The 24911-nt window shown below is 41.0% G+C and overlaps 1 protein-coding gene across 4 annotated transcripts in view; it reads right to left on the bottom strand.

The window, feature by feature from the left end:
• Positions 1 to 24911, bottom strand: part of cpne5b (copine Vb) — a 131856-nt gene that overhangs the window by 20678 nt on the left and 86267 nt on the right. For 3 of the 4 annotated variants that reach the window (XM_030420713.1, XM_030420711.1, XM_030420714.1), the window contains 7 exons: positions 17925 to 18028; positions 16412 to 16516; positions 3500 to 3541; positions 3156 to 3231; positions 790 to 843; positions 625 to 672; positions 64 to 125 (listed from right to left, as the gene is read on the bottom strand). In XM_030420713.1, coding sequence (XP_030276573.1) covers positions 64 to 125; positions 625 to 672; positions 790 to 843; positions 3156 to 3231; positions 3500 to 3541; positions 16412 to 16516; positions 17925 to 18028 — 491 coding nt within the window. The remainder of the gene's footprint in view (positions 1 to 63; positions 126 to 624; positions 673 to 789; positions 844 to 3155; positions 3232 to 3499; positions 3542 to 16411; positions 16517 to 17924; positions 18029 to 24911) is intronic. The other variant, XM_030420712.1, reaches the window with a different exon arrangement.

Below are 24911 nucleotides of genomic sequence, written 5' to 3' on the forward strand. Positions count from 1 at the left end.
AAGGGCACAGAGAGAAAGCCCTTCATGCTTTCTTTAAGTATGCAGACAGTCGTTCTCACTCACCCTCCTTTGATGTAATCTAAGAACGTGAACTCTGACTCCACAGAGAACGAGAGCAGGGTCACCTGGGATTAAACACAAGGAGAAGCATTTGATAAATCTTAGAGGTAATGAACTTTTCCTCTGAAATACAAAAAAGCTCCTCATCTTGATGTTGTTCGGCACCCAACACACACACTCTGGTACAAGATGTGAGTTGGCTGCTTTCTGATGAGATTCATTTACATCGCCTGAGGACAAATTTGAAGAGAGGATGAGATCCATTTGTATGCATTGCTTGCAGATGCCCACACTGCTGGGTAAGTTGTGTGAAAATTGGTGTCAGGATTGGTCGTTGGCGTCTCTCATTCTGATCTCTCAGATCTTATGTCCTTCAAGTTCTGCAGCAGCTTCATCTTTCATTTTGTCCCACTTACATACATAACTGCCATCCAGACACACAGCTGTAGTTATGAATGTATTTTTTTTTGGCTACTACTGAATTAACAAAGCTTAGAAATGTGTCCTTTTAAACGTTGAATTACTTGGTGTGCGATATGATAATTAATGAGGAAATCTACTTAATTTTTTCAAAGAGGGCACAGATTTGCATCTTCTTCCAAGGAGCCAACACTGAAAAGCATGATAATTAAAGAAGGAATCATTTGACAGAAGAGAAGTAGGTGTGGAGCAGAAAAGAGGCACAGTGCCAGTCTGGCTTTTAGTTTTTTCTGCTGAAGCCATACTCACTGTTCCAGAATTGACATATTTCTTTTTCTTCATTTTCTTCTTGGTATTAATCACCTACAAAATAGATAAAAAGCGGTACAGGTGAACTCAAATGAACAACTTAACTAAACTTCAATTCAACATTGTCCTCTCCTGCATTTACACACTTAGTCCAGTGGCTGTGAAGCAAATGGATCTCTTCTTTGTACAAGTCTCAACTTTTTGACTTGCAATACAGAAACACCACAAATGTTACTAACTTTAAATGCTTTGCTTTATCACATAGTCAAATATATATACATGCATGGAATGGGAGCTGTATAGCTCATGTCCACTCTAACCTTATGCCATTAACATATCGATCACCCCTTGTATATTATAATACAGAACTTCTCCATATAAAAGGTCTTACTGACTACATACAGTCTTTTTAAATGTAAAATACACTTGGCTATATTTAAACACTTTGTGCAGGTGTGTGAACCAGTGCCCGTGACAGTTATGAAATAGAATATTAAAGGTGCACCATGTAATTTTGTGAAAGAAATTTGAATCAGAGAAAAATCTTGATTGATTGATTTTCTTGACTAAATAATAAGAATACACAAACTTTCTTCAGAGGACAACCCAATGTCTTTCTGTGTTACCTAAGTAGCCACCTTTTTGGCTTCTGACAGTTTCCTGGGGACCTTATTTTCCTCCAAGAATTGCTCATTAATTCAGTTATCAAAAGAATAAATATTAATATATGTGAAATTTGAGTTCACCCCAAAACTACATATCGCACATTTAATTAAACCAAACTAAACCAAATTAAACAGGCATGTGTCAAAATCATTTTAAATCCGAGCATATATGTTAAAAAATCTTTAATTAAGAAAAACTGTTTTCATTTGCTTGGCTCTTCAGCAGCAAACACTTTATTGAAACACAGTCAACTATTAATGCATCCAAGCAAAATATTGAATTAGTAGCAAATCATTGCAAGAGTCCCCATTATATCTTGTTGGCTGGATTTGGCGAGCAACAATGTATTTCTTACACAAATTCAAACCAAATTGCCATTTCACCCTCCTTCACGCACATTCACACCCTGTAGTTTTACTATATAATCCTTCATAATTGGATGCAACAAGTGTGATGAAGATGTGTATGTGGGAGGCAGGAAGAGAACCGTACGCCGTCACTTGTTGTTTCCAATTTGAAGGGAGAGTAAAATCAGGAGAAGTTAAGGAAGGTGAGAAAACATACGTGTGTATGAAGCAACATATTGTTGTTAGAGGAAAAGCCTTGCACTTAATAAAGAAACGCTTCACGTCAGTCATACTATTAAAGTGGATAACATGGAAATTCAAACACAAATCTGCAGCTACAAAGAATCGATGGGTGAGACAGGCTTAAGCTTGTAAGACTTACATTTACTTTACCCATATTCTATCGGCGCCGCAACAGGAGAGAAATGTCAATCCGGAGACACAAGACGTCTCAGCTCATTACCTTGCCTCTCTATGGCTGCTGGGCATGAAAGTGACAGCCCCTAATTTAACATGGAAGGATGGCAATTTGTCTGACACAATGAACAATCTGCTGATGCAAAAACTAAAGGGCCTTTCAGTCTCACTGGGAGGTAGTGAGGAATCACAAGGAGCGTATAATGGGGCTGACATCCAAAAGACAGGTATTTGTCTTCTGGCTGAAGGCCAGCAGACCACAGAGGCATGAAGGTATTGACATGCCCTCCTTTATGGTTGAGGTAGGGTGGCAGATGTGTATCTTACAGCTGGAACAAGTAAAATAAATTCTGTTTAAAAAAATAATAATGATAATAATAAAAGCAGTGATCTAGATATTCTCAATTTCAGGCTTATCCCATCTACCTCTGATTCTGGAATTTGACATTTAAATTATTTGTGATGGTAATTCTCAAACAGCACTGCATTGTGTGCTATCCCATGAGAGTGGTGAGAAAGAGATTGTTCCACTATTAATCCTGTTTCACGCTGCTGCTGCTAGTAGCTCCAAGCCTGTGAGTGTCAGCATCTAAGTCATTATTGTTGCAAAATAAGAACAACAGGGCCACAAAAAACATTTAATTGGATTCATAACTGCTTGGGGAAGGAGGGAGATACGCACAAATACTCTACCACACAAGTGCCCTTTAAAGAAGTAAATTGGAAATGTATGGAATACATTTTTCAACATGATAACTGCAGGAGTGGAAAATATCGACAGGAAGGAATGTGCCAGAGCAACAGAAAACAGTGCAAAAGTGATATTAGAGGTATAAAAGTCACTCGTATCAGAATTGTGAGCCAAGACAACCGGAGAAGAGGGATTCCAGATCTCATGAGCAGACAGCTGAACCACCAAACTCTGGAATTACTCACCTCGTACACATTGAACTGGCTCTGCCCTCGAGCTAGCTCTCGGTAGCTGGTTGTAAAGTCTCCGATGAAGTCATGGCTGGGAGAAGATAGAAAGGAGAGAAACAGCTGTGAGAAGGAAACAAATGTCAGGTACATATTACAGGACAGGTGTTTGGAACTTATTGGAACATCTTGACAGGAAAGGATTGGGTGAATATTTGTGAGAAAGTTGAGTTCATATTATAAAATTGAAGATAGGTGGTTCTTCTTTAAAGTTCCCTTAAGTTAAAAGTTAAGTTAAAGTTAAAGTTAAAGTTCCCTTCCCTCAGTAACCAGCAGTGACATGTCTTGGCAATCCCACTCACCTGCCATCTCTGTCCCAGTCATACACCTCCACCTTGATTGTTCTGGAGATAAAAACATCAGACACACAGGTAATCAGATTTAAAAGCAGTGTGCTAGTTGGCAAACAATCTCACTGCAAGGTCTATTCAGTATTTTGTTGTAAATACACATACACGGTCAGCATGCTTATGCTGCCCTCGGCTCCTCCATAATCCTGTTTGCTGCATCCTCCTCCGTCACTACTGTTGCTCCCCCCTTCAGTTCTGACAAACCAGTCATTACTGGTTTACGTAAAGTTGCCACAGACTACTAAATATATCAAATCTTGACATACTTGTCACGGGAAACAAGGCTTTACTTAAGTAAAATTATAGTGCACCTCAAGAAAGCATACCGACAAGTATTTGCAATTTAGTATACCTTTTAAAAGTATATGTGTGTTCAATTTACAATATACTTATAACAAAGTATACTTTTTCAAATTACATTTTAGATATACTTAAAATTAAAGCCCCAGTACAGACTTTTCATTTAGTGTTGATTTTGGCGGCCCCGCTGGACAAAAGCGGTAGTGTTTTGCCGGAATGGAGACTGCATTTCCCATGAGCTCTGGCGCCCACTGTCGTGAAGACGTTTGTCTGACCGGCGCGTGTAGATTTGTTTTGGAAACGTCAGAAAGACGACGGGACTTGCTTTGAAAACTTTTTTTTTAATTATTATTTTTTTTAGCAGCTACCTGCAGCGTGCATATGGACGAGGTAATGTGTCTATTTGTATTTCTACTTAATATAATATGCCGCCGGTGAAACAAAGTAATGCTGCTGTTGCACTGCAATTTCCCAGCTATATATATTACCCACGGTGCTACAGAGCTAGCGTTACAGCAAAGTCACAGTGATTGTGATGGATGTTTTGTTCTAAGTAAGAAACTGAATCATTTATAATGACAGAGGATATTACCGATGCATCGTTGCAGGTCGGCTGGGCTGATACACACAGCTGAAATGGATGCGTGATCTAAGACGTTTGTTGTCGTTTTCACGAGTGTAGTATCTAGAGCTAATCTAGTGGTAACGTTAGCCAGCTTTGTTGTAACAACATAAATTCATGTATTGCTGTAAACTACGTCCCGCATTACATTTCATAAATGAAATAAAATGTACAAACCTGTCTAGGAGGAATCGGGCAAATTCTGGATCCGACCCTCCCTTCAAGCCCCGCAACTCTCTCCATCTCTGGAAGGAATCGCCAATGTTTATCCGTGTTTTAGCCCTAGCTCGATCGGATTCCCTCTTGGCCTTTCGTTGGTCTTCGGTTCGAATTCTTTTTCTTTTCTTTGTCTCATTATCAGCCATGACAAAAGTTTTAGCTCGGTTAGCACTGGCTAGCGTAGCAACAAAACAGCTATGCCGTATCCTGAATGTCGTCAGTTCCGGTCTGACTGCCGTAAATCGTTTCGTCAGTGGTCCGACCCGACCAAGGCCTTTCAGAGGTATAGAATTATACTACTTAGAAAAAGCGTATCTTCACGCTGATGGGCTCATTTGCTGTTGTAGGTAACAGAGACACATCAGCAGAAACCAGAGACTTTTCTATATCCAGTTAAAAACTCCGTACAGGGGCTTTAAACACAAAATATAAAAGTACTATCCTTTTTTAGTTTTCTATTCAAGGTAAAGTATAGAAATTTTCCACAAGGGTCAGCAAGGGCTTGAATGTAACATCTGTTACTCCATATTTAAATGGACTGCAGGTTTAAATATGAACATGACAGTTGTTTGCAAAGAGAGCCTATGTCAGTGGTATCACTTCAATATTCATACAGGATCGAGAGAAAATATATCTCCCATCTCAGCAAGCTGAGACAGAGGGGCGAAGCTTGGGTGATATTTGAGATCGTTCACACAGTCAAGTCACTGCACAAACTGATGTATATTGCACTAGATGAGAGATTGTTAACTGCAACACGCTGCCAAGCTCTCTTCCGTCTACTCGGTCCTCGGCTAAGAGAGAGCAGTCCTCTAACAGCTCGCCAGTGTCTGTCTTCTTCGGCTTCAAAATGATCTCTGAGGCAAAGCATTCAAAAGAGCCATCTGGAGTTTTCTTGTAAACAAACAAAAGTTATGTTTGCATCCACCATACCCCACTGTGTGTACGCTTGTGGTCTGAAAAACATTTAGCAAACCCAACATAGATCAACATAGATTTAATGATAGAACTGGACACAGTGGGCAAAGATGGTGCCTACTGTCTATTTATTCTCGCCTGAGACATATGCCAAAAAACTTCATGCTTATGCAGCCCACTGAATATGTGCAGTCGTGTTTCTCCCTGGCCCACTTAGTCCATAGATTTTGCATTGTGATGTCACATATTTGTCAGTCGCTTTCCAGCCTTGAGGAAGGCTTACAAATATAAATCCACGATGGATCAAGAATTCATAATAGAAAGAGGCATAATTGAACATTTTTGCAGTTTGAGGTGTCCTGTAAACAGTTTTACAGACGTCTCTTTTATAAAAGTCGTCTAAAAAAAGGTTTATTGTTAACTCACTGGCAGTCTTCTACCTCACTACCGTTGTTGGCACATTGCTCCGTCTGTTGGCACATTATAGCCACCAACTATCTATCAGCACAGTCGTGTGAAACCGGCTGCACGATGTAGATTTGCCTGCTGGTGTAAATGCACGTGTGCGTACAAACAAGACAGGGGTTTCCACTTGTACAGAACTGGTGGTCGAGAAACTTTCCAGGGCACCTTTAAAAGTTCTCCTACATTCGTTGACTCACTACACAACTTCATTGCCGCCACGAAGGCTTTTGTGATGGACAGGAAAAAGCAGCCGAATGTGTGCACTCCTGTGTCATGCCAACCATTCGAGCCTCAGAGATTTTTTTTTGTGCCAAAATAAATAAAGGCTCATTATCACCACTGAGTGCCTGAGGAAAAGAGACACTGAGGATGTCTGTTCCTAAAAGAGTCTGTTTTTCAGTTTGGTGTGCTAATGGCTAAATGATTCCGTGGGTTGAGTGGATCTTAATCAGAATCCCAGCAGTAATCATCAAAAACATAGCTTTTAAAGAAATACTGTATTATCATTTTTATTCAAAAGTGTTTTAAAGGCAAATTGTACTGAGGGAACCCCAAAATTCAATTAAAATTGATGTCGCTTTGTTCTAAAACCGGGATACTTGCCAGCTTTAGAGCAACTAAGTGAACTTTTATGAAACATTCTTCTAAAAAATTGTAACTTGCAAACTGCAGCGCCGACACTCAAAGAACATCAGGAAAAAAAAGACACTCATTCTACACAAATGCAGCAGAAACAATGTCCCTGTAGAGTGAAGAAGGGGTGGGGGGGAAAATAAAAACTTATTTTTGGCTCTTTCATGCCCGAGTCACATTGATCTTCCCCCAATGTCTCCCCTCTCTCCCCTCTTCGTCTTACACAAGTACTGACACCATCCCAGATCCAAAGAAAAACAGAAGCAAGCGGCACATCAGAGACTCTTTCCTGTCACTGTGGAATTGAAAGATCCCTGAAATAAGCCCAACTTCCTCCCTGCCACCTGGCCCGTGTCGTTCTGTGGTGACAGGTTGTTCTTTTGAGGTTACGTTCAAGGCTGTGAGTGAGCGAAAATGTGCTCGTCACCTAGGTGGTAGAAACATGATGCTTCTCTTCCCGCGTGGAAAAAGAGATGGATGCAAGATGGATACAGAAAGAGAGGGAGGACGTCCCTTCCAATAGACTAGTTCATACATAAATGCATGCTTCTCCAACAAAGCATCAGGCCGGCTCAAAGCCCTCACCATTTTACATCATTTTATTTTAAATCATAACTTACGGCTGCATCAAAGGACTCGCCGTGTTCAGATCCTTGAGTAGCCCCTTGAACCCTGAGAACAATATACACTCCAAAACTAATCTTCCACAGACATCTTGGGCTACTATTCTAAGGCGTCTTTAATGAACATGACTCATCTTCTGTAATGGAGGCGCATATAATTGAGAGGAAAAAAAAAGAAAGGGAGATCGCGTTTGACACTGAACAATTCTTCAACTCCAATTACACGGATCTGTCTGTGATCTCTTGCCGGGGATGAAAATAGACAACGCTTGAGTCACCTGGGTGAGCATAGTAATGAGAAGGAATTGATTATTTTGGTGTTTTTAATGAAGTGCCACCATAAAAATAAACCTCTCTTTTTTAGTTACCACCTACACAGAGAAAGCACAGGATACAGCGGGTGTGAATGAAAGATGGAGGGAATTAAAACGTCCTCACTTGTCAGTTCCTGAGCAGAATACATAACAACTTGAATTCCCTCCCTCTGTCTTTGCACTTCGTTATCCTCTTCTTCTTGACTTACTCAGCTGGAACTGGTTCTTTAACGTTCAGGATTTCTGTTTCTCCTTCTGTTGTACTTCAAGTATACGTGCCTTTGCTGCCTGTTATCTGTTATTTTCCTCTCTTTCATTTCTCCTCCTGTCCTCCCTTCCCAGCAAACCACTTCGTTTCCCTTCCAACTACTCTCTCTTCCTTGCCAAAATGTAATCTGTTGCTTTCAGAGCAGAGAGGGTGTATGTATGGAGAGATGCTTTTGCTCAAGGATACTTGCTTGCTGTCAACAGAGACTCAACTGGATCATGGTGCTTGAAGGACAGTGAGTCTAATCACTGTGCCACCCTGCAAGCCAGCCAGCAAAGTCGGAAGGTGGCGATGTTTTTAACCTTGTCTGTGTGTTTGCGAGATATTTTAAAAGGTTACCAACAGATCTGACTAAAATATTGTCGACAGATAGCCTTTGGCGATGATTCAGATCTAGGATTTCCAAGTGTTGTTTTCCTGGCAATAACAAGCAACACATATTTTGTGCAGAATCGGTCCAGTTTAGCCTTTTTCAGTGTGGCTGCACATTTATTTAGCTGGTGCTTTTTTTTTTTAGCAGAAAAATAATAATAATAATAATAATTTAACATTAAAATTTTCCTCTATGGCAAAAAGTTTTTGTAATAGTGGTCATTACGGATGCACTTTTTGTCCTGTCACAGATAAAAACACACACAAAAATGTATTTGGCAACCATCGGTACAAATCCAATAGTAGTGCTTTTTTTTTTTTTTTTAAGTATTTTTTTGGCCTTTTTATGGCTTTATTGAAAGTACAGCTGAAGATATGACAGGAAACAAGGGGAGAGAGAGGGGGAGTGACACGCAGCAAAGGGACCCGGGCCGCTGCAGAGCCTCAGCACATGGGGCGCACGCTCTACCAACTGAGCTAAACGGCGCCCCAGTAGTGCTTTTTTGTCTTCATTATTCTGGCCCACACTGCTTTTCTGTTAAAGCATGTAAATGAAGATGTGGCTGAGGCTGTAACTACACTTCAGCTCTTAATTAAAAGAGGACATACAGCTAATTCCGAGTGAGATTTTCATGTCTGTTTTCAAAGATGTGACTAGGTGGGGCAAATGTGCGGAAATGCAGCTGTCAGTGAGATCTTTACAGTCATTTCAATGCACATCTCACAGAGACAGTCACTGAGCGAGACCGTGGAACTGGAATGCAAGTTTGTTATTTACATCTTCTGACTTCAGACAAAAAAACATATTATTTAAAGTGGATCTCACGTCTCTAATCCAATGGCTCTTTGAAACACAGTACAGCACTATTTTTCTGGTGCCTTTGCACCAGTGCTTATTTGCCTTGTTTGAGAGAGAAAGTGATTGCATCTTCCTTCTTTTGTTCCTTTGGAGGGGTGGGAAAGCAGATTACCCTTTTTCTGAACTCCATCCAACTCTTCCCTTTGCCCTTTGGTGCATCTAATGAGAGGAAAATGTCTGAACTAAAGCACTGATCAAATTAGAGCAAAGTAAATCCACAGTAGGTCATCCACTGACACACTTGCGTGGGCTAGTACTCTCAACAGATAGAGGTGCTTCGGTGCCTGTCTCAAACATGTGCTGGACTTGGAGTGAGACAGAGTGGAGTAAGTGCCAACACAGATAACATGCAGTTGGAGCCCCAGTCACTGCCTCTCCACCCAGATATGATAGCAGTAAACACAGCAATGTTTTCTTGTATGAGATATCTGCATCTGCAACTGTGTTTGAAAGAGCAAACTGCACTGGTATTTAACTGAGTAGGAGGATTGCTGATACATGTCCCTGTGTGCGTAATAGTGATGCACGGATCTCAATCTGTGGATCATAAGGGTCATGAAAATGCTCATCCTGATTAATAATGGATGGGTGAATTAGTGTTTGATGAGGAAAATATTAACTATGCTAACAGCGTCAATCGCCCAGCAGCAGAAACGATATGTGACGATTGGTAATAGTTTTGCATGACCCAAAGGTGGACACCCAGACGGGGAAAGGTTTAAAGAAATGTATTGTGAAACGGTGCAGATGGAATATCTGCCAGGGGCTGAGTGCAGGTAGGCTCCATGAGCAGAGGGGTTACTTGAGGTCAAACTCAGGTGAACGTTGGACAGATGGGTTGCTGGCTATGCTGTGGCTCTTCCCGCTGGGGTACAGAGTGGAGCTCAGGTAGACAGGCTCAGAGAGTTAGTGGGGAGGACGGAGGTGTGTAGGCTGGAGCACGAGGGAGGTGTCCACACACGTTCTTCTACACATCTGTTCACAGACACAGCTCAGATTCGTACACGTATAGCAGTCATCCTCCTGATAAATCCAGAGCTCCATCAGAAATGTGTTTAAAAGATATATTTTTTAAAAACCTTAAATCTGTTTCTTCTTGAGAGTTTACTCTGCCCTGTCAAGTTTACAACCACGGATTATAGGTTTAAAAGTGAAACTCATGCCAAAATGCAACTTAGGCTTTTTTTGTGTATGTATATTAGTCAAACCTTTGTGTAAAAGCATAATTTCGACGAAAGAGAAACTTTTAAGATTTTCGTTTTTCAGGTCGAAGTCATTTTCAATGGACATTGAGAACATTGTTTCAACTACTTTTTTATTCATTTTGAGTCATACACGCTACAGTGCTGTGTGCTAAGGTGTCTGCTGATGTTGCATAACTTTTGGTGTGAGATGTGGAGCATGTTAAGACGCTTAAAACACAGTGTAAAGTTCTGACCCCATGCTGTTAGCGTTCAATGCTAAGTCTCCGTTCACGGAGCTCTGTAATGGCTGGACCAAATTTGTTCGCGTCTTCGGTACTGGCAAGTCAAGGGTAGCTTGAGCAATGAAGCTGCATGTTTAAATCGACCGAAGTTCTCCTTTAAGTCCCACTTACGAAGATTGTGGCATTCATGAATTTTTTCTTATCTAGGATTTTTTCTTAGGCAAGAACAAATCCTGACTGAGCTACATGCCGAAGCATCCTTGAGCAAGATGCTGAACCCCAACAACAACAGCTCCTGATGTGCAGTTGGCACCTTCATGGCAGCCACTGCCATCAGTAAGGGCCCTGCGATGAGCTGGCGACTCATCCAGGGAGTACCCTGGCCTTCGCCCATAGAGTCACTGGATTTGGCCCCAGTAACCCCCGCTCCACCTTGAATAAGGTGGTATAAAAGCGGTAACATCACCCGCAACCCACATGGATAAAGCGGAAGAAAACGAACGAACGAAACGAACGAAGAACAAATCCTACGAACACTCAGGAGTACTCTTACGCACATTTCAGTGCCGAAATGTTGGCATGGTTGTGTTTTCTTCTCTTGTGTAGTTCAATAAAATGCAATATTACAGTGATAATTCTTACATATTTATTCATTTATTTATTCATTTCATATTTTTGGTAATTTGCAAATAATTTAAATTCTAAAATAAATTAAATGTGCCAATGATTTAAGATAAATCAAGTAAATTGGAAACATGCCATCAATTAGTAACCCCCCCCCCCCACCATATTTATACGTGGCATTTCACCATCCAAGGCCCGCAAAACAATGGCATATATATTGCTCCTGCGGCTTTCATCAATGTAAGAACACAGCTGCGAACAATTCTGAGGCTTAAGAACGCGTTGGTGAATCTGACGTAGGGTTTTCTTAAGGAACCTCTTAAGAACAACTTAAGAAAGAATCTAAGAAGATTCTTAAGAAGATATTGGTGAATGAGGCCCAATGTTCTCAATGCAAGTGTTCATGTGTAGAGACCCTGGTGATACTACGGGCAAAGTTTCATGTTCGAGCCTTCTTAGTGTTTTAAAAATAGTGATTTTGATGCTATCACTAATTTGCCCCAAGCACTCCCATTGAAAATGACTTTGACCCAAAAACGGAAATACAGTAAATCTTAAAAGTGCCTCTTTTGTCGTAATTATGCTTTTACATAAGGTTTGACTCGGGTACATTCACAAAAAAAAACCCAGGGTGCATTTTGGCTTGAGTTTCACTTTAAATGTGCCACAATAGCCTTTTTTACACAGCATCTCCGCATTATCTCCGGAGCAGTCGTTCGCCAATTCTCCGCCGATGGTGATTCACACAGAGCAAAGCATCTCCGCCTTCACGTGTGTAATTCACACAGAAAGCCGGAGCTTCGGCTCCTAAAGAGGCGTGACAGTACACGTCATGTTGATGACGTCGGTGTTTCCCCAGGTGTTCCCCTTGTCTATCTAAACCCACAGACAGTTTATAATCATATGGATGCTGTTTTAATGTGTTGTGATTGAGATCCTGACCCAACAAACATCCTGGAAAGTGACGGAGTTAAGTTTTTCGCGCTAAATTACATAATTATACATAATCACCATCAGTAAACAGGAAGCTGTCTGACTCTGTCACTCGCGGGGACGGAGGCTGTTTTCTGGGGGAAAGTTCCCTGAAGTCTCAGTCCGTAGGGCTGACGGTCGCGGTGATTTATTTTCATCACAAACACTCGGTGAGTGAAAGTTTTTTGATGGTGACAGACGCTGTTTTTTGAGCAGAAATGTGAGGAAGAGTCGGTAGGACAGACAGGAGGAAGGACGCTTCTCCACATACAGCTGTGGTATTTGTTTTCCTCGTATAAGTTGCCAAAGACAGTTACAGTTACTACGTTACTTTTGTTCGGTCCTGTAACTTTGCTTTGTGGGACATTTCTCTGTATTTAGTTGAGTGAAGGACCTGTGCAGTTATCAGACTGCACAACTGACACGCCCCCGCTCCGCGCCTCCGGATTATCCGTTCACACTGGGACGGCTCACCAATAATGCGGCCCTGATACTACCTCAAGAGGCGGATCAGTGCCGGAGCGAAATTTCCCCCCTCTACGCATCTGAAACTTTCACACAGGGGAGGGTGCGGAGAATTGGCGCAGGATCCCCGCATGCAAACGGCAGTGTCAAAGAGGCTAGTGTTTGATTCAGTCAGGTTAATGCGTGCATGGAAACAAAAGAACCCTCACTGCGAACCCACACATGAAGACGAACGTTTCCATGTAGTTAGTTATCAGGAAAAATACAGTACCATTGACCTTAGACAACATTTTTTCAGGCACAGTCATTTTTTGTTCTGCCATCAATGTGCCTGACCACACCCCATTTTTCAGACATACATACATGTCAGCACACAAGGGGCACAAGTACAATTCCTACTTATGCAACGTGGGCGCTGGGCGTGAAAATAACAGCTGTCATTTGGAAACTAGCGATGACACTCATGTGCTGCTTTGCCCCTATAGGGTCTAATCAGGGCAATGTGGTTCAGTTATTTTGTTTGATAGATTGACCTCTAACAGCTGAAGCATTACATCCCTATTTCTTTTAGACCTCTATATACATTGTCTAATAAAAAATGGTTCTTAATTGATTTAGTTGTTTTTTTATTCACTGGCTCTTGAGGGTACGGACACCACGTCAGCACCTTTCAAATCCCTGGAAGCTTTCATTTAGCCGATGAATATAAACAGTAATTACACAGGTCAAAAACCTTGACAGCCTTTAAGAATAGTGTTTGTTGCATGAATACAGCCTACATGATAACGTACCGTTGCAGAGGTTGGAAAAAATATGTTATTACTGGCTCTTAAGAACTATATAATTAAAAAGACAGACAGACAGACAGACAGACAGACCTTCCCACTTCCCTCTGATAGAAATATGGACACAACAACAAGCAAGCAATGACACAAAAAGTTTCTATCCCACCCACGCACAAGTATGTAACCTGTTTATAGCACTGTCTTGGTGATATTTCAAGACTTGCAGCATTTCAGGCAGTTACAGCTTGTGGCTTGTCACATTTTATTATATTCAAAGTGTGGGCGCTCTTGTGTGTGTGCGCGTGCATGTGTCTGTCTGTGCATGTTTGCATGGCACAAGAGCATTTTAGGAAGTGATGCCCAGCTCAGTCCCCTGTGTATGATTGGCTCTGACAGGGTAGTGACCCCTTCTTGGTCATGTGCGATTGGCTGGCTCACACAATATCACCTAATATATCAAACGCTTCTAGAAGCAACCCCATCAGTCTTGCCTTTCCTGCTCCTAGGATTTATCACAGTTTTCTGAGCACACACCAAGTTCCCAGCATTCTCAGTAATTAGAGTTTAACTCAGCACAACAAGATAGTGGAAACACCTTTGAGAGAGAGATGAGAAAAGAGGGAGTGGCAGAATAAAGATAGAGAATGACACATGAAATATTTCCCCCCGCGAAAGTTATCTGTCTGTCACTCCTGTTTCATCTTCCCTCACAGCTCCTTCATGATTTAGCTTGTTTTCTTCCCAGCACTGTCTTTTAAATTAGAGGCAGGCAGATAAGCTGGGAGAGAAATGAATTCATGTCCCCTCTGACATTACATGTCTGCATTAATTATGAGCCAACTGGGAAGAGCAACCCATCATTATTTTAGATGTTTAGTCAGCAGTGTCGCCTCATCAGTGTTTCCTGGGGCCAAAATAAAGAATAAAAAAGTGATAATGAAGAAAAACAAAATACAGTAAGAATATTCAAGGTATTCTTGAATTCCACATTCATAGAGTGCATTTTGATAACTTATTCCCTCAAGTCAATTTGCTTAGTATAATGTTTTTCACTACAAGCATTTATCAGCTGACCACTCACTAAGCCATGTCACCCTTTAGTTTCTGTACACAGCTGTTGCATTGCGCATTACAGTACGAGTTTTCACTCGGAAATGTATGTAGACCTTTACACATTTAGGAAATGAGATGGGGTTCTGCCCAAAGTCGAGCACCATAAAAGTAACATAAAAGTAATGAGTAACGTAAAAAGTTACTTTCCATAGAGGGTTTTAAGAAGTAACAAGTAACGAGCAAACACTACTTCTTAAAAGTAACTTCCCCAACACTGCGTAATGCAAAAGAGTGAGGCTAAAGATACAGGTGAGTCAAAAAGTTGGCAGGCTAACAGATTGATAATCCATGTGGGAGACATGTGAGCTAGGCTAAATTTGAAGGGCTTGATGGTTGTAATATTAGAAGTAAGAGAGATTGATCAAACTCACACTTCGTTAACCTTGTTTAAGTGCTTAGCTTGAACAGTAAAGACAGAGATTTATGCTGCATTGTTCCTATTTTCAAATGTGCAGTATATTTTTTACTTTAACGTTAAAAGAGAAAAGCATTCTAGGATGAAAACTAACAAAGTATCTCTACCCCAATTAATAAATGTCGCTTTGGTAGCTGGAATGTAAAAATGCCCCAAAACGAACAAGGAGCCGGACAGTCGGCTAACGTTAGTGCTGTGATATAGTATGCTAGCATCAGGAGTATGCCTATGTTCCCACATATTAAAAAAAAAAAAAAAAAAAATTAGTCACAATGGGCCTCATTCATAAACCGTTCTTACGAACAGATTTGTTCTTAAGTCTCACTTACGAAGATTTTACGAAGATTGTGGCATTCATGATTTTTTTCTTATCCAGGATCCAGGATCTTAAGAACAACTTACGCAGGAATCTAAGAAGATTCTTAATAAGATATTGGTGAATGAGGCCCAATGTTCCCACATTTCCTTAGGGTTAGGGTTTCTTTAACCCCTAACCCTAACCATTAAATTGAAGGGAAATGTAGGAACACAAGACCTAATTTTGAAAATGTCCTAGAAATGTGGCAACATAGGGCCTAATTTTCAGTGAAAAAAAATTCTTAGAAATGTGGGAACATAGGGCTGTGGGACCTTAGGGCTGACCCCCTAGCATCCAGGACTGACCACCACAAAGTGGATATGCGAGCCATGAAGAGGGCTTCTAACAACCTGTATTCCCACAAAATAATGTAGTACAAAATCTCCATGGCCATGAAGGTCACGCTCGGTCAAGTAAGTAGTGATCAAGTTAGCTTCCAGCTTACTTTGGAGCAAATAAGCGCACATTTTGATCAGTTCGGTAAATTTTTGTGCTGGTGTTTTTGATTTAGGTAAGGGCAAAAAGTAAACTACCCTCCAAACTCTTAATGTATGATTGGACTCAACGAAATGTAACTACGTGTGATAATAGAACAATTTTATCCCTCAGAGATTACATTTGAGGAGAACACCGTTGATAACAGAAACACCAGGAGAAGATTACTGGAGATTAGAGAGGCTATACCTGTACCCATGCTATTCAAGTAAAGATCAATACTAAGGGATGCCCTCGGACCACAGCACCAGAAATAATGCGACAATGGAGAGAATCTGAGGCTTGACACAGCACCAGGTTAAGCTGGTATCGATTTCCGCTGGTTAAAGTCATCGACACTGAGGGCGTAGTAATGGCTGTCACCAGTGTGTAGTTTTTCATTGAGAGAGATTCTGATTAGGGGCCACGAGGGCAGTCGATAGATTGGGAGAAATCAATGAAGGCAGATGATGTCAATGGGGCCAGCATTATTGACTAACTCTGTTCAGGGTGTGTGTGCAAGTATTTCTAAGTGAGTGATAGAGGTGATACATGGAGCCAACTGAGGAAGTTAAACGGATAAACAGCAGCCGTGGAAGGAAGGAAAATACAGTCAAGTAGGGGGAGGGTGCATCGTACCTGTCGTAGTCTCCATTGCAGAGTGCCCTCACTGGGATAGTGAAGGGCTGCCACACCGGATTTAATGTGTTCTTCACCACCTCTGTTTTGTGGCAGATAGTAAACCTAGAGGAGGAGGAGCGGGGAAGTTAGGACAAGGTATGTTATATTATACAGGCCCGGGAGAGACATAAATATGGAACGAGGGGAGGAGCATGCAAATGGAGAGAAACAGAGGCAACAGGAAAGACAATGTCAAACCCTGCAGTCCCAGGAGAGACACTTCAAATAGGGTTGTACCTGGCTTTGTTTACCGCTTGGCCTGGCTCCCAGATATATTGTGTTTTAGACCACAGAGAATAATTTAATATTTCAGTCTGGCTTCGAAATCCTTTTCCCTTGACCACAAGTGTGACGATGATATGCAAATGGATTTTTCTCTGATATCTGGAATGTTGCACAGAGCCGAGCCACATTAATTTCTATCAAATGCCCCCTCAAAATATCCTCTCGAAAAGCAACAATGCGTATCACTTTTTTTTTCTACCCAAAGCCCCGGATTACTCGTGCCTCAAGCCTTTTAAAAGCCCTGTGATTCTGTTGGTCACACAGGCCTCTAATTTGTACCCCCCTCTGGCACCAACAAGGGATACTTCTAGCACATGTTTGGGGATCCATTTGCCACCCTGTTATGTATGAAAAAAAAAAATACTGAGAAAAGCTTGAAGACGGTTAATGAAGCACTTGCTGAAGCATCTCCGGCTAGATAGGGCTGACGCTGCGACAACTGCACAGCCCCTCGGGAGGCTGAAGAGCACTCTGGGAAAGCGCGAGGAGATGGGGGAGTGTTATGCCTCCCTCCGTGAATTGCCTCAGAAACTGACAGTGTTTTTCTTATTGATAGAAAATGCAGATTGTTTTTTTTTTTTGTTGCTTTCACGCTCTGCTTTTATGCTTTCTACAGTAATTGCCTCTCTTTCTTATTTGCTCTCCTGCAGTCATTTATGTAAGACAGAGTCAGGGGAGCCGTGGTTTTGTTATGAACACGATACTTGCCTCTGTGTGCAGCCTCTTAAGTCGCACACGCCTCAGTAACCACTGCGGCTCTTCTCGCATACTGTACTTTCATCCCTCTCAACTATACTGTATCTCCTCTAATGCTCCCTCTGTTTTTTTTTGCCGCTCCCTTTTCCACCAGATGATTTCCATTTGATCTTTTTTTATTATGTTCCTGTGACCTTTATGATTTTGTACTTTAAAACAAAATCTTCCCATGTCGCAAAAAAATTATTTTCCAGACTCTCATAGGAGCTAATTTACCCGGCTTTAAGGAATGTAACCTCACGTCTGATAGTGTCTTTGCACCATGGAAGCTTTGATAACACAAAATTTACTAAATTTTCTTTTGACAGCGGATACTTTACTGTGCCAGGACTACATCTCTAAGGAGTATGAATATGTCAGGGGTCCACTGGCAGCACTAGCACTTGCAGCTTCACTAGAATGATGAAACACAACCACACCAACGACTTACGTTCCATCCTCGTTGCTTCTGTAGAAGACCATGAAAGGGTCCGACTTGCCAAAGAAGTCCTTCTTGTCCAGCTTGTTGGCGCAGAACTGCATAGTGGCGCTGTCCTGCGGGGGACACATGGAGATGCAGGGAGAGAAGCGTGAGAAAGGTTGGGGAGTAGATATTATTCAACTGTCCATTTTATGTGTTTCTTACTGACTTCTTCTTCTATTTTATCTTTGAACTGGGACAGCAGATGGAGGTGACTGTCTAACATCACGCAATAATGATGATCATGCTATATATACTGTAGTCTATGTTTGGACCAATGTGTGTAGGTGTGTTTACCGTTCTTCATATTTCACGGAATACTGCGATGATCTTACTTTTCACAGATATACAGAGAAGCTTTTATAGATGATATTTCATTGGATTAGCGGTGTAAAGGACAAATTAGTCAGTCCAAGGTGAGCGTATGTGCACACTGATTTAGTCGTGACACACTATGAAAAGCCAGCCAATCCAAAGCTAGTTGGATGGATGAAAATCAGGCAACGTTGCTATTTTTTTGTCTACTAAAGAATGTTTTACCTGTGGGCATTGGATAATCACCTTTCCGGCCCAACTCTATATATTTCAATTTTTCTAAATTATTGTGATTCTATTCTACACTTTGTCAGCCCCAACTACAAGCTCAGCCGCACTGTGAGCAAGGTAACAAGTTAGCATTTTACATATTTCAGCGCCATTGGAAAACCATGAAGTCCCAGCCACATGGAAGAGCAAAACAGCTGTAAAATGTAAAATTCATGGTGGGATTTGCAGTACTAGAGACTCTAATATTACACATATTCAGTATAAATATTAAAAACATTGGTTGAGAGAGATTTGGCTTGAGTGGCACGGACATACCGCTGTGAAGAGCTGATGTGGTAGCCATGGAATTTTCAGATTTCAAATTAGTCAACGCAGGAAATTACAGCTAAGTTATATAGATGTTAATGGACATGATGGAGTAGAAAACCTCATGGATCAATGTTGGGTGGTTTTTTTTTTCCTCCGCTTCACAGCCACCGTGAGTCACCACCTAATTGCTGGAGACGAGTGCAATTAGTTTTAAGCTGGAGTGTAAGAATAGTATAGGACTCAATGTCCTGTCCAGTACATCCTCACCCACAAACATACAAGTGGAGATCTTGTCTAAACACACACGCACACATGCACACGCACACCTCATAAAAATACCCACGGATGTAAAACTAATGCTGGAAAAAGAAAAGAAAGATGAGGACAACTTTTTAATGAATCACACAATGCAAAGTGCATATTTTGGAATTAAGCTCTTCTATTTCTCTTCTAAGTTGTATGTATGAGGATGTGGGTGTACACAGTGCCCATTGTTTTGGTCTGTGCAGTGTGAATGTCACCTGCTTACATGCACTCACTCCATGAACTACAACACATTGCAGTCCCTAACCATCGAACCATATCCGCCCCCACAAGGACTCCTGCTAACATTAGTGTCAGCTGCTTACCAAGTATAATTCTAGGATGAGTAATGGCCATCAAGCTAACTTCTTCTGATACCTGTCACATTGTCTGGAAAGCATCAGAACTCCAAGTATGTTTCAGCCTCAGAGAAACATCAAACACAAAACACATTTTCTGCTTTGGGCTTTGTTTATTCTAATTTGTCTGGAGGGCTGATTTGCTACTTGTTTTGGTTAGATAACAAGGCACTAAATGTTCTTCTCAGTTTGGAGACATGTCCAAAACTTACGGAAGGTCTCATTCGGAATAGAATATGTTTTAGATATGAATTATGTTCATAGTCTTTGCTTTAGTCATTACACGAAAAAATGCAAGATCAATCAATCATATAGTGAAAAGTACTTTTTAGTAATTACCTCTAAATGAAGGTTGGCACATGATTTAATCATAGAATGTTTGTTATTTTTCATAATTAGTTCTCTTTGCATGTTTAATTCAATTTATGGTTAGCATAGCACATTTCTTCAGTGTATAGCTTAGATTATCTCTTTACAGAACACATTAAGTAGTGATTAAAAAAAGAAATAGATAACAAAAATGACAAGCCTCATTAAAATATTGGTCAGTATATATATATATATATATATATATATATATATATATATATATACCTATCTGCTAACCAGGAGCTGGCCGATGCCTGTAACTCGAAGACAACCTGAATATAAATATCACAGCAAATGTCCCATGTTGTATGACCCTGTGCTCTCTGCCCGAGGCATCTACCGACTTAGTTTGAATTATTTCAAAGTCTAATGTCAAAGGTCGCAAACAGGAACAACAACTGAGTGTAGGATGTAGAAAACTGTTCTGATCATTTTGAACAAAGTGATTTTCACGGCAGTCCGGCTCAGATCAATCTAAACCATGTGAGAACTTGAGGAACAGAACTGGCGGTTAGGAAAAAGATTGTTACTCATGAGATCGATGTGTTGAGGCGTCCATTAAAGTAATCAGTTTAAGTAAATTGAAACATTTCTCAAACTCCATGTGCTGGTTATTGAACATTTTTGAAACTATGTAACCACTATGACTATCAAATATCAGGTTATATAAATTTGATTATCTTCCATTTGAAAACACTATCGACACACCTGAAGCAAACAATTTTCGGGGAAGGTTACAGCTCCGAGCAAATAAAACAATCCGGGGGCGGGAGGCTCACTGCTCGGCAGCCTTCCAAATAGAGGAATGCAAGAGTAAATCCTGCAGGATTACTCACAAATACAGCCCACTCCCTCTGTTGTTTCTCATTAAAATCTGTTCGGCTTTGATTTTTTTGATCAAAAGAAATAATACATTAGAATCATTCGACTTTTATATAGCCACATTTAAAAGGTCAGAACTAAAGGTAACCCTTATTAAATTACCTTTAGTAATAAATTCAGACAAGCCTCAACTTGTACAGTGGAATCTTGAATTTCCTCCGTTACCCATAGCAGCCAGAAGCTGGAGCATCAGGTGGATGCTCACAGTCTAATGATAATAGCATTTTAAAATTTCACGTATGAAATTTCAAGACAATATTGACTGCCTGCACCTGCCCACATGCCAGTAATTACACTGTATTATTAAATCCTAAAGGACCAACAGGATCCCAGTCCAGATGCAGCTTTCAACCACAAAGCAATCTAAGACCGGTCCATGAAGGAATTCTTTTTCATTTTTTTCCAAACATATTTACAAGAGGATATATGAGCAGAGGAGCGTGAATTGGCCTGGAGCGTTTGCCTGTGTTCCCTCTCGCTTCGAGATAAATCTCCCTCACACGGGCCCGCTGATACAACCTCAGGAGGATTTTCATTTCACCTTATTTACACAAATTTAACTGTTGGAACGTATATATCTGTCTGTGTTTGAAAATAACTCCAGTGCTTTTCCAGGCACTACTTTTTAAACCATTGCCTGTGCATTTATGTCCACAGGAACGCCACAGATTCTCAGGCAGAACTGTTGCTTCACCACACATGACAAATCCATGTCCGGCCACCTCACTTTCAGTGCTTCCCTTCCCTTCGCTTCTTTGATGACTCTGAATTTCGCTTCACATTGTGCAGTAAATCAGAGGGTTGGCATTCACCACATTCACTACGATAAAAACTGGAACAGGTTTTCTCTTTGCGTGAGCACAGGACACGTGAGATAGAGAACATCAAATGTGGCGAATAGAAAGCCTGGAGTAGGTTGGTGTTGAGTGATTACGAGATGCTTTGAGCGGGGATCAGAAATCGCTGCCACTTCATTCCACTCACATACAGTGTTTGGCAACCCTCATTAAATGCTACAAACCAACAGGACAATATAAGCCGCAGATTTCCCATCATCTGTCTTTGAATCAAAAAAGAAAATATGAAGCTAATCCAGGCAAGGAATTACCTGTGTGTTGAATCGCTCGTGTAAAACAAGGAACTGAATCACAGAGGATCACTTACTGTATGTTGCCTGGCACGAATTTGAGTGTGTACTCATGTGTGTACACTGTGACCAGACATAGAGACAGAGAGTCATTTGTCATTGCTTAACAAGTTAAGGCCACCTTCCTTATCTTCTTTCCTTCTCTTTTCCTCTTCCCAGCCTCATCACTTTGGCCTTTAATTGAGTCAGTACACCCCCAGCCCCTCTCCCCTCTCCTTTCCACCTTTGCCATCTATCTTTTTTACACGTTTAACCCAAGAGAGACACAAATGCCGTTCCACACTAATTCATGCCTATGTGATTATAATGTAAATGCGCTGCTTTGGCCCCTGTGCTATACATTTACTACCTCTTTCCCCATCTCTCCTCTCTTTATTAGTGCTCATCTCTCCTGTCACAAACACTCCGTCATTGCTCCCCTGAGGGTGTCAATGTCTCTATCCAGCCCACTGCCCCTCTTTAAATATTGATACCCTGATTCTCTCCGTATTAGCAAATGGCTGTTGATCACAGACCTTTGCAAGAATGTATGTTCGTGCCACAGAGCCTTAATGAGGCGGGAGCAGATGCATATTTAATACCCCCAACACATTCCATCACCATAAATGCTTTTATGTGCCTATTAGCTCTGCAGAGATTTCCTAGTGTGTCCTTCTATTCTCTGACAAATAGCAGCAACGTGGCCAAAGTGTGCATGTTCGAACACGGAAACCTGCATTGAGGGCAACCTTAACTGCAAGTGAGTGAATGTGACATGTGTAGATTATAATCCACATGTGAAAAGAACCATGTGAAGTGTATAATTAACATTATAACAGGCTAATCACTTGTAAAAATGTCTGTGAAAATCGAAAATCACACATAAAAAATTGGTTTAATGCAGAATTCACATGTGAGGAAGCAACAGCGTTGTAATCATGTGTGCCATGTTTTGTTTTTTCACATGTGTAAATTCTAATCCATGTCCAAAAAAGTCAGTCACACGTGCAGTATGTAATGCACATGTTAAAATGATATATTAACATGTGGACACAAGAATACAGTACAAGACAAGTACAAGACCTTGTACACACTAATACTTATATATATCTAAGCAAAAATTTCCCCCCTCTGTTGAAAAAAACAATTCTGTCCACACAACCTTTATTTTTTTTTAAATATCTGTACACAAGAGACAACAAAGACGATTACAAATGCTGAAATAGGCATGCCGGGCCAATAGGTGGCAATTAAGTCTACATCACCGATTTGCAGATTAGAAGAACATTCTCAGCATGTGCATTGAACTTTTCCCCCTTTGGGAGCAGTTAATTTAAAACAAACAGTGGGTGTATAGAAATAGCTTTGTTTAAAGGAATACCCACGCATGTGTGTACAGGGCCTGCACACTCCCAGTGTCGAGGGATGGTAGACAGAGCAACGGAGATGGAATGAAATCTGTTGCTGCAGCAGATATCTCTACTTTCACATGTTGCGATGACAGAAGCATTGAACTGCTTGTGTGTCAATCAGTACACGGCATGAGAGCCAACAGCTCCCTGGAGGACTGAAGGAGTGTTTTTTAAGAGAATGAAGCAGAGTGAGAGTCCTCTGTGTGGGAGGGTTGTGTGAAATGGCAGACGTGTGGTGTGGTGTGTATGTGTCCTCAGGGCGAGGGTAGGACTACAGATAAAGTTCCCCTCACTGCTGGAGCGGAGTGGATGTGTTTGTGAGCAAAGTGTTTGCTGTGCGGTGCCTGGCTATGTGTGATAAAGACACAGAGGACGCTGTGGCAAGAACGCGCACAGGAATTAAAATAGGCATCGGCATATGTGAACAGAAGCACTCTCGCGCTCACTCGCACTCTGTCACACTCTCGGCCTCACACACATTCTTTTGCTGATTTGCGACAAGGCACACAGCCAGACAAAAGGTGCAAACTGCAACATTAAAAAGCTATTAAGCTATCATTAGGGGCGCCACGGCTGCTCAGTGCAAGGCCAAGGGCTCTGAGAATCTACTGTTACAGCATCTGAACATACAGTAATGAAGCCACTGTGTTTCTGAGATTAGCTGCAGCCCATATGCCAGAGATAAGTCGGGCCCCTTCCTGGTACTGCCACCACACAGGGAGAGCCAAGAACCGGGGGGTGATAGTAAACAAGTAGTACAACAACATCAGCAGCAGACAAGTGATTTATATTTGGGGTTGGTAAAAGTGCTATATTTCAAGATAAACAACGGGTGGAGAAAATGCACAATCAGGCATATTTGTTAGAGAGAGAGAGAAAGTGTGCACTGGAGAGACGGAGCAAGAGTTTGTTTGCGGTGAGAATAAATCTCCCAGCATCTGCTGCTGGGTTTGATTTATTTCACCAGCATTTTATGTTTGTATGGTCTTTGTTAGTTTATCTTTTGAATCCACAATAGACCTAGGTCACCTTCAGACAGTTAATTCTTCATAAATACCCCGCTGTGCACTTCAAAGAGCACTGTTGACTGATTAATTGTTGCCGAGTTGACGATAATAATAAAAATGCAGATCTGGTCATTTAATGTGAGAATTGCATTCGCTGTCACTAACTGCAGTCGCTTTGTTTATAATTTAGGAGTTTACGCATGTTATGAATCTGATATTAAGTGTTCATGAAGTAGGACAATTGTTTTGAAAGATATCCAAGCAATTCCAGTAACCCTGCAGACTGTGTGTTGTGTCTCTACAGGGATGTCTTTCAGCATTTTAACTTTTACAGTGTAGCTGTTACTTAAAGGGCCACTATGTAGTTTTGAAGAAGAAATTAAAACTCAGAATTTTTATATTTAGGATATTAATGAGGTGATAATACAAACTCAGAAATATTTATTTGTTCAATAACCAAGAATAATGTTTGAAGCTAAAAAGGTGGCAGGGTCCGCCACATATGAAAATGAAAGAGAAAACAGTATGAAAGTGTGTTGTCCTTTAAAGTCAGTTTGTTTATTCAGTTTATTCAGTCATGAAAACAAAAATAGTTTATGTTGTTGTTTATCTCTTCCGATTGAAATATAATTGCCAAAACTACA

This window comes from Sparus aurata, chromosome 6, assembly GCF_900880675.1.
Source record: "Sparus aurata chromosome 6, fSpaAur1.1, whole genome shotgun sequence".
Taxonomy (NCBI): Eukaryota; Metazoa; Chordata; class Actinopteri; order Spariformes; family Sparidae; genus Sparus; species Sparus aurata.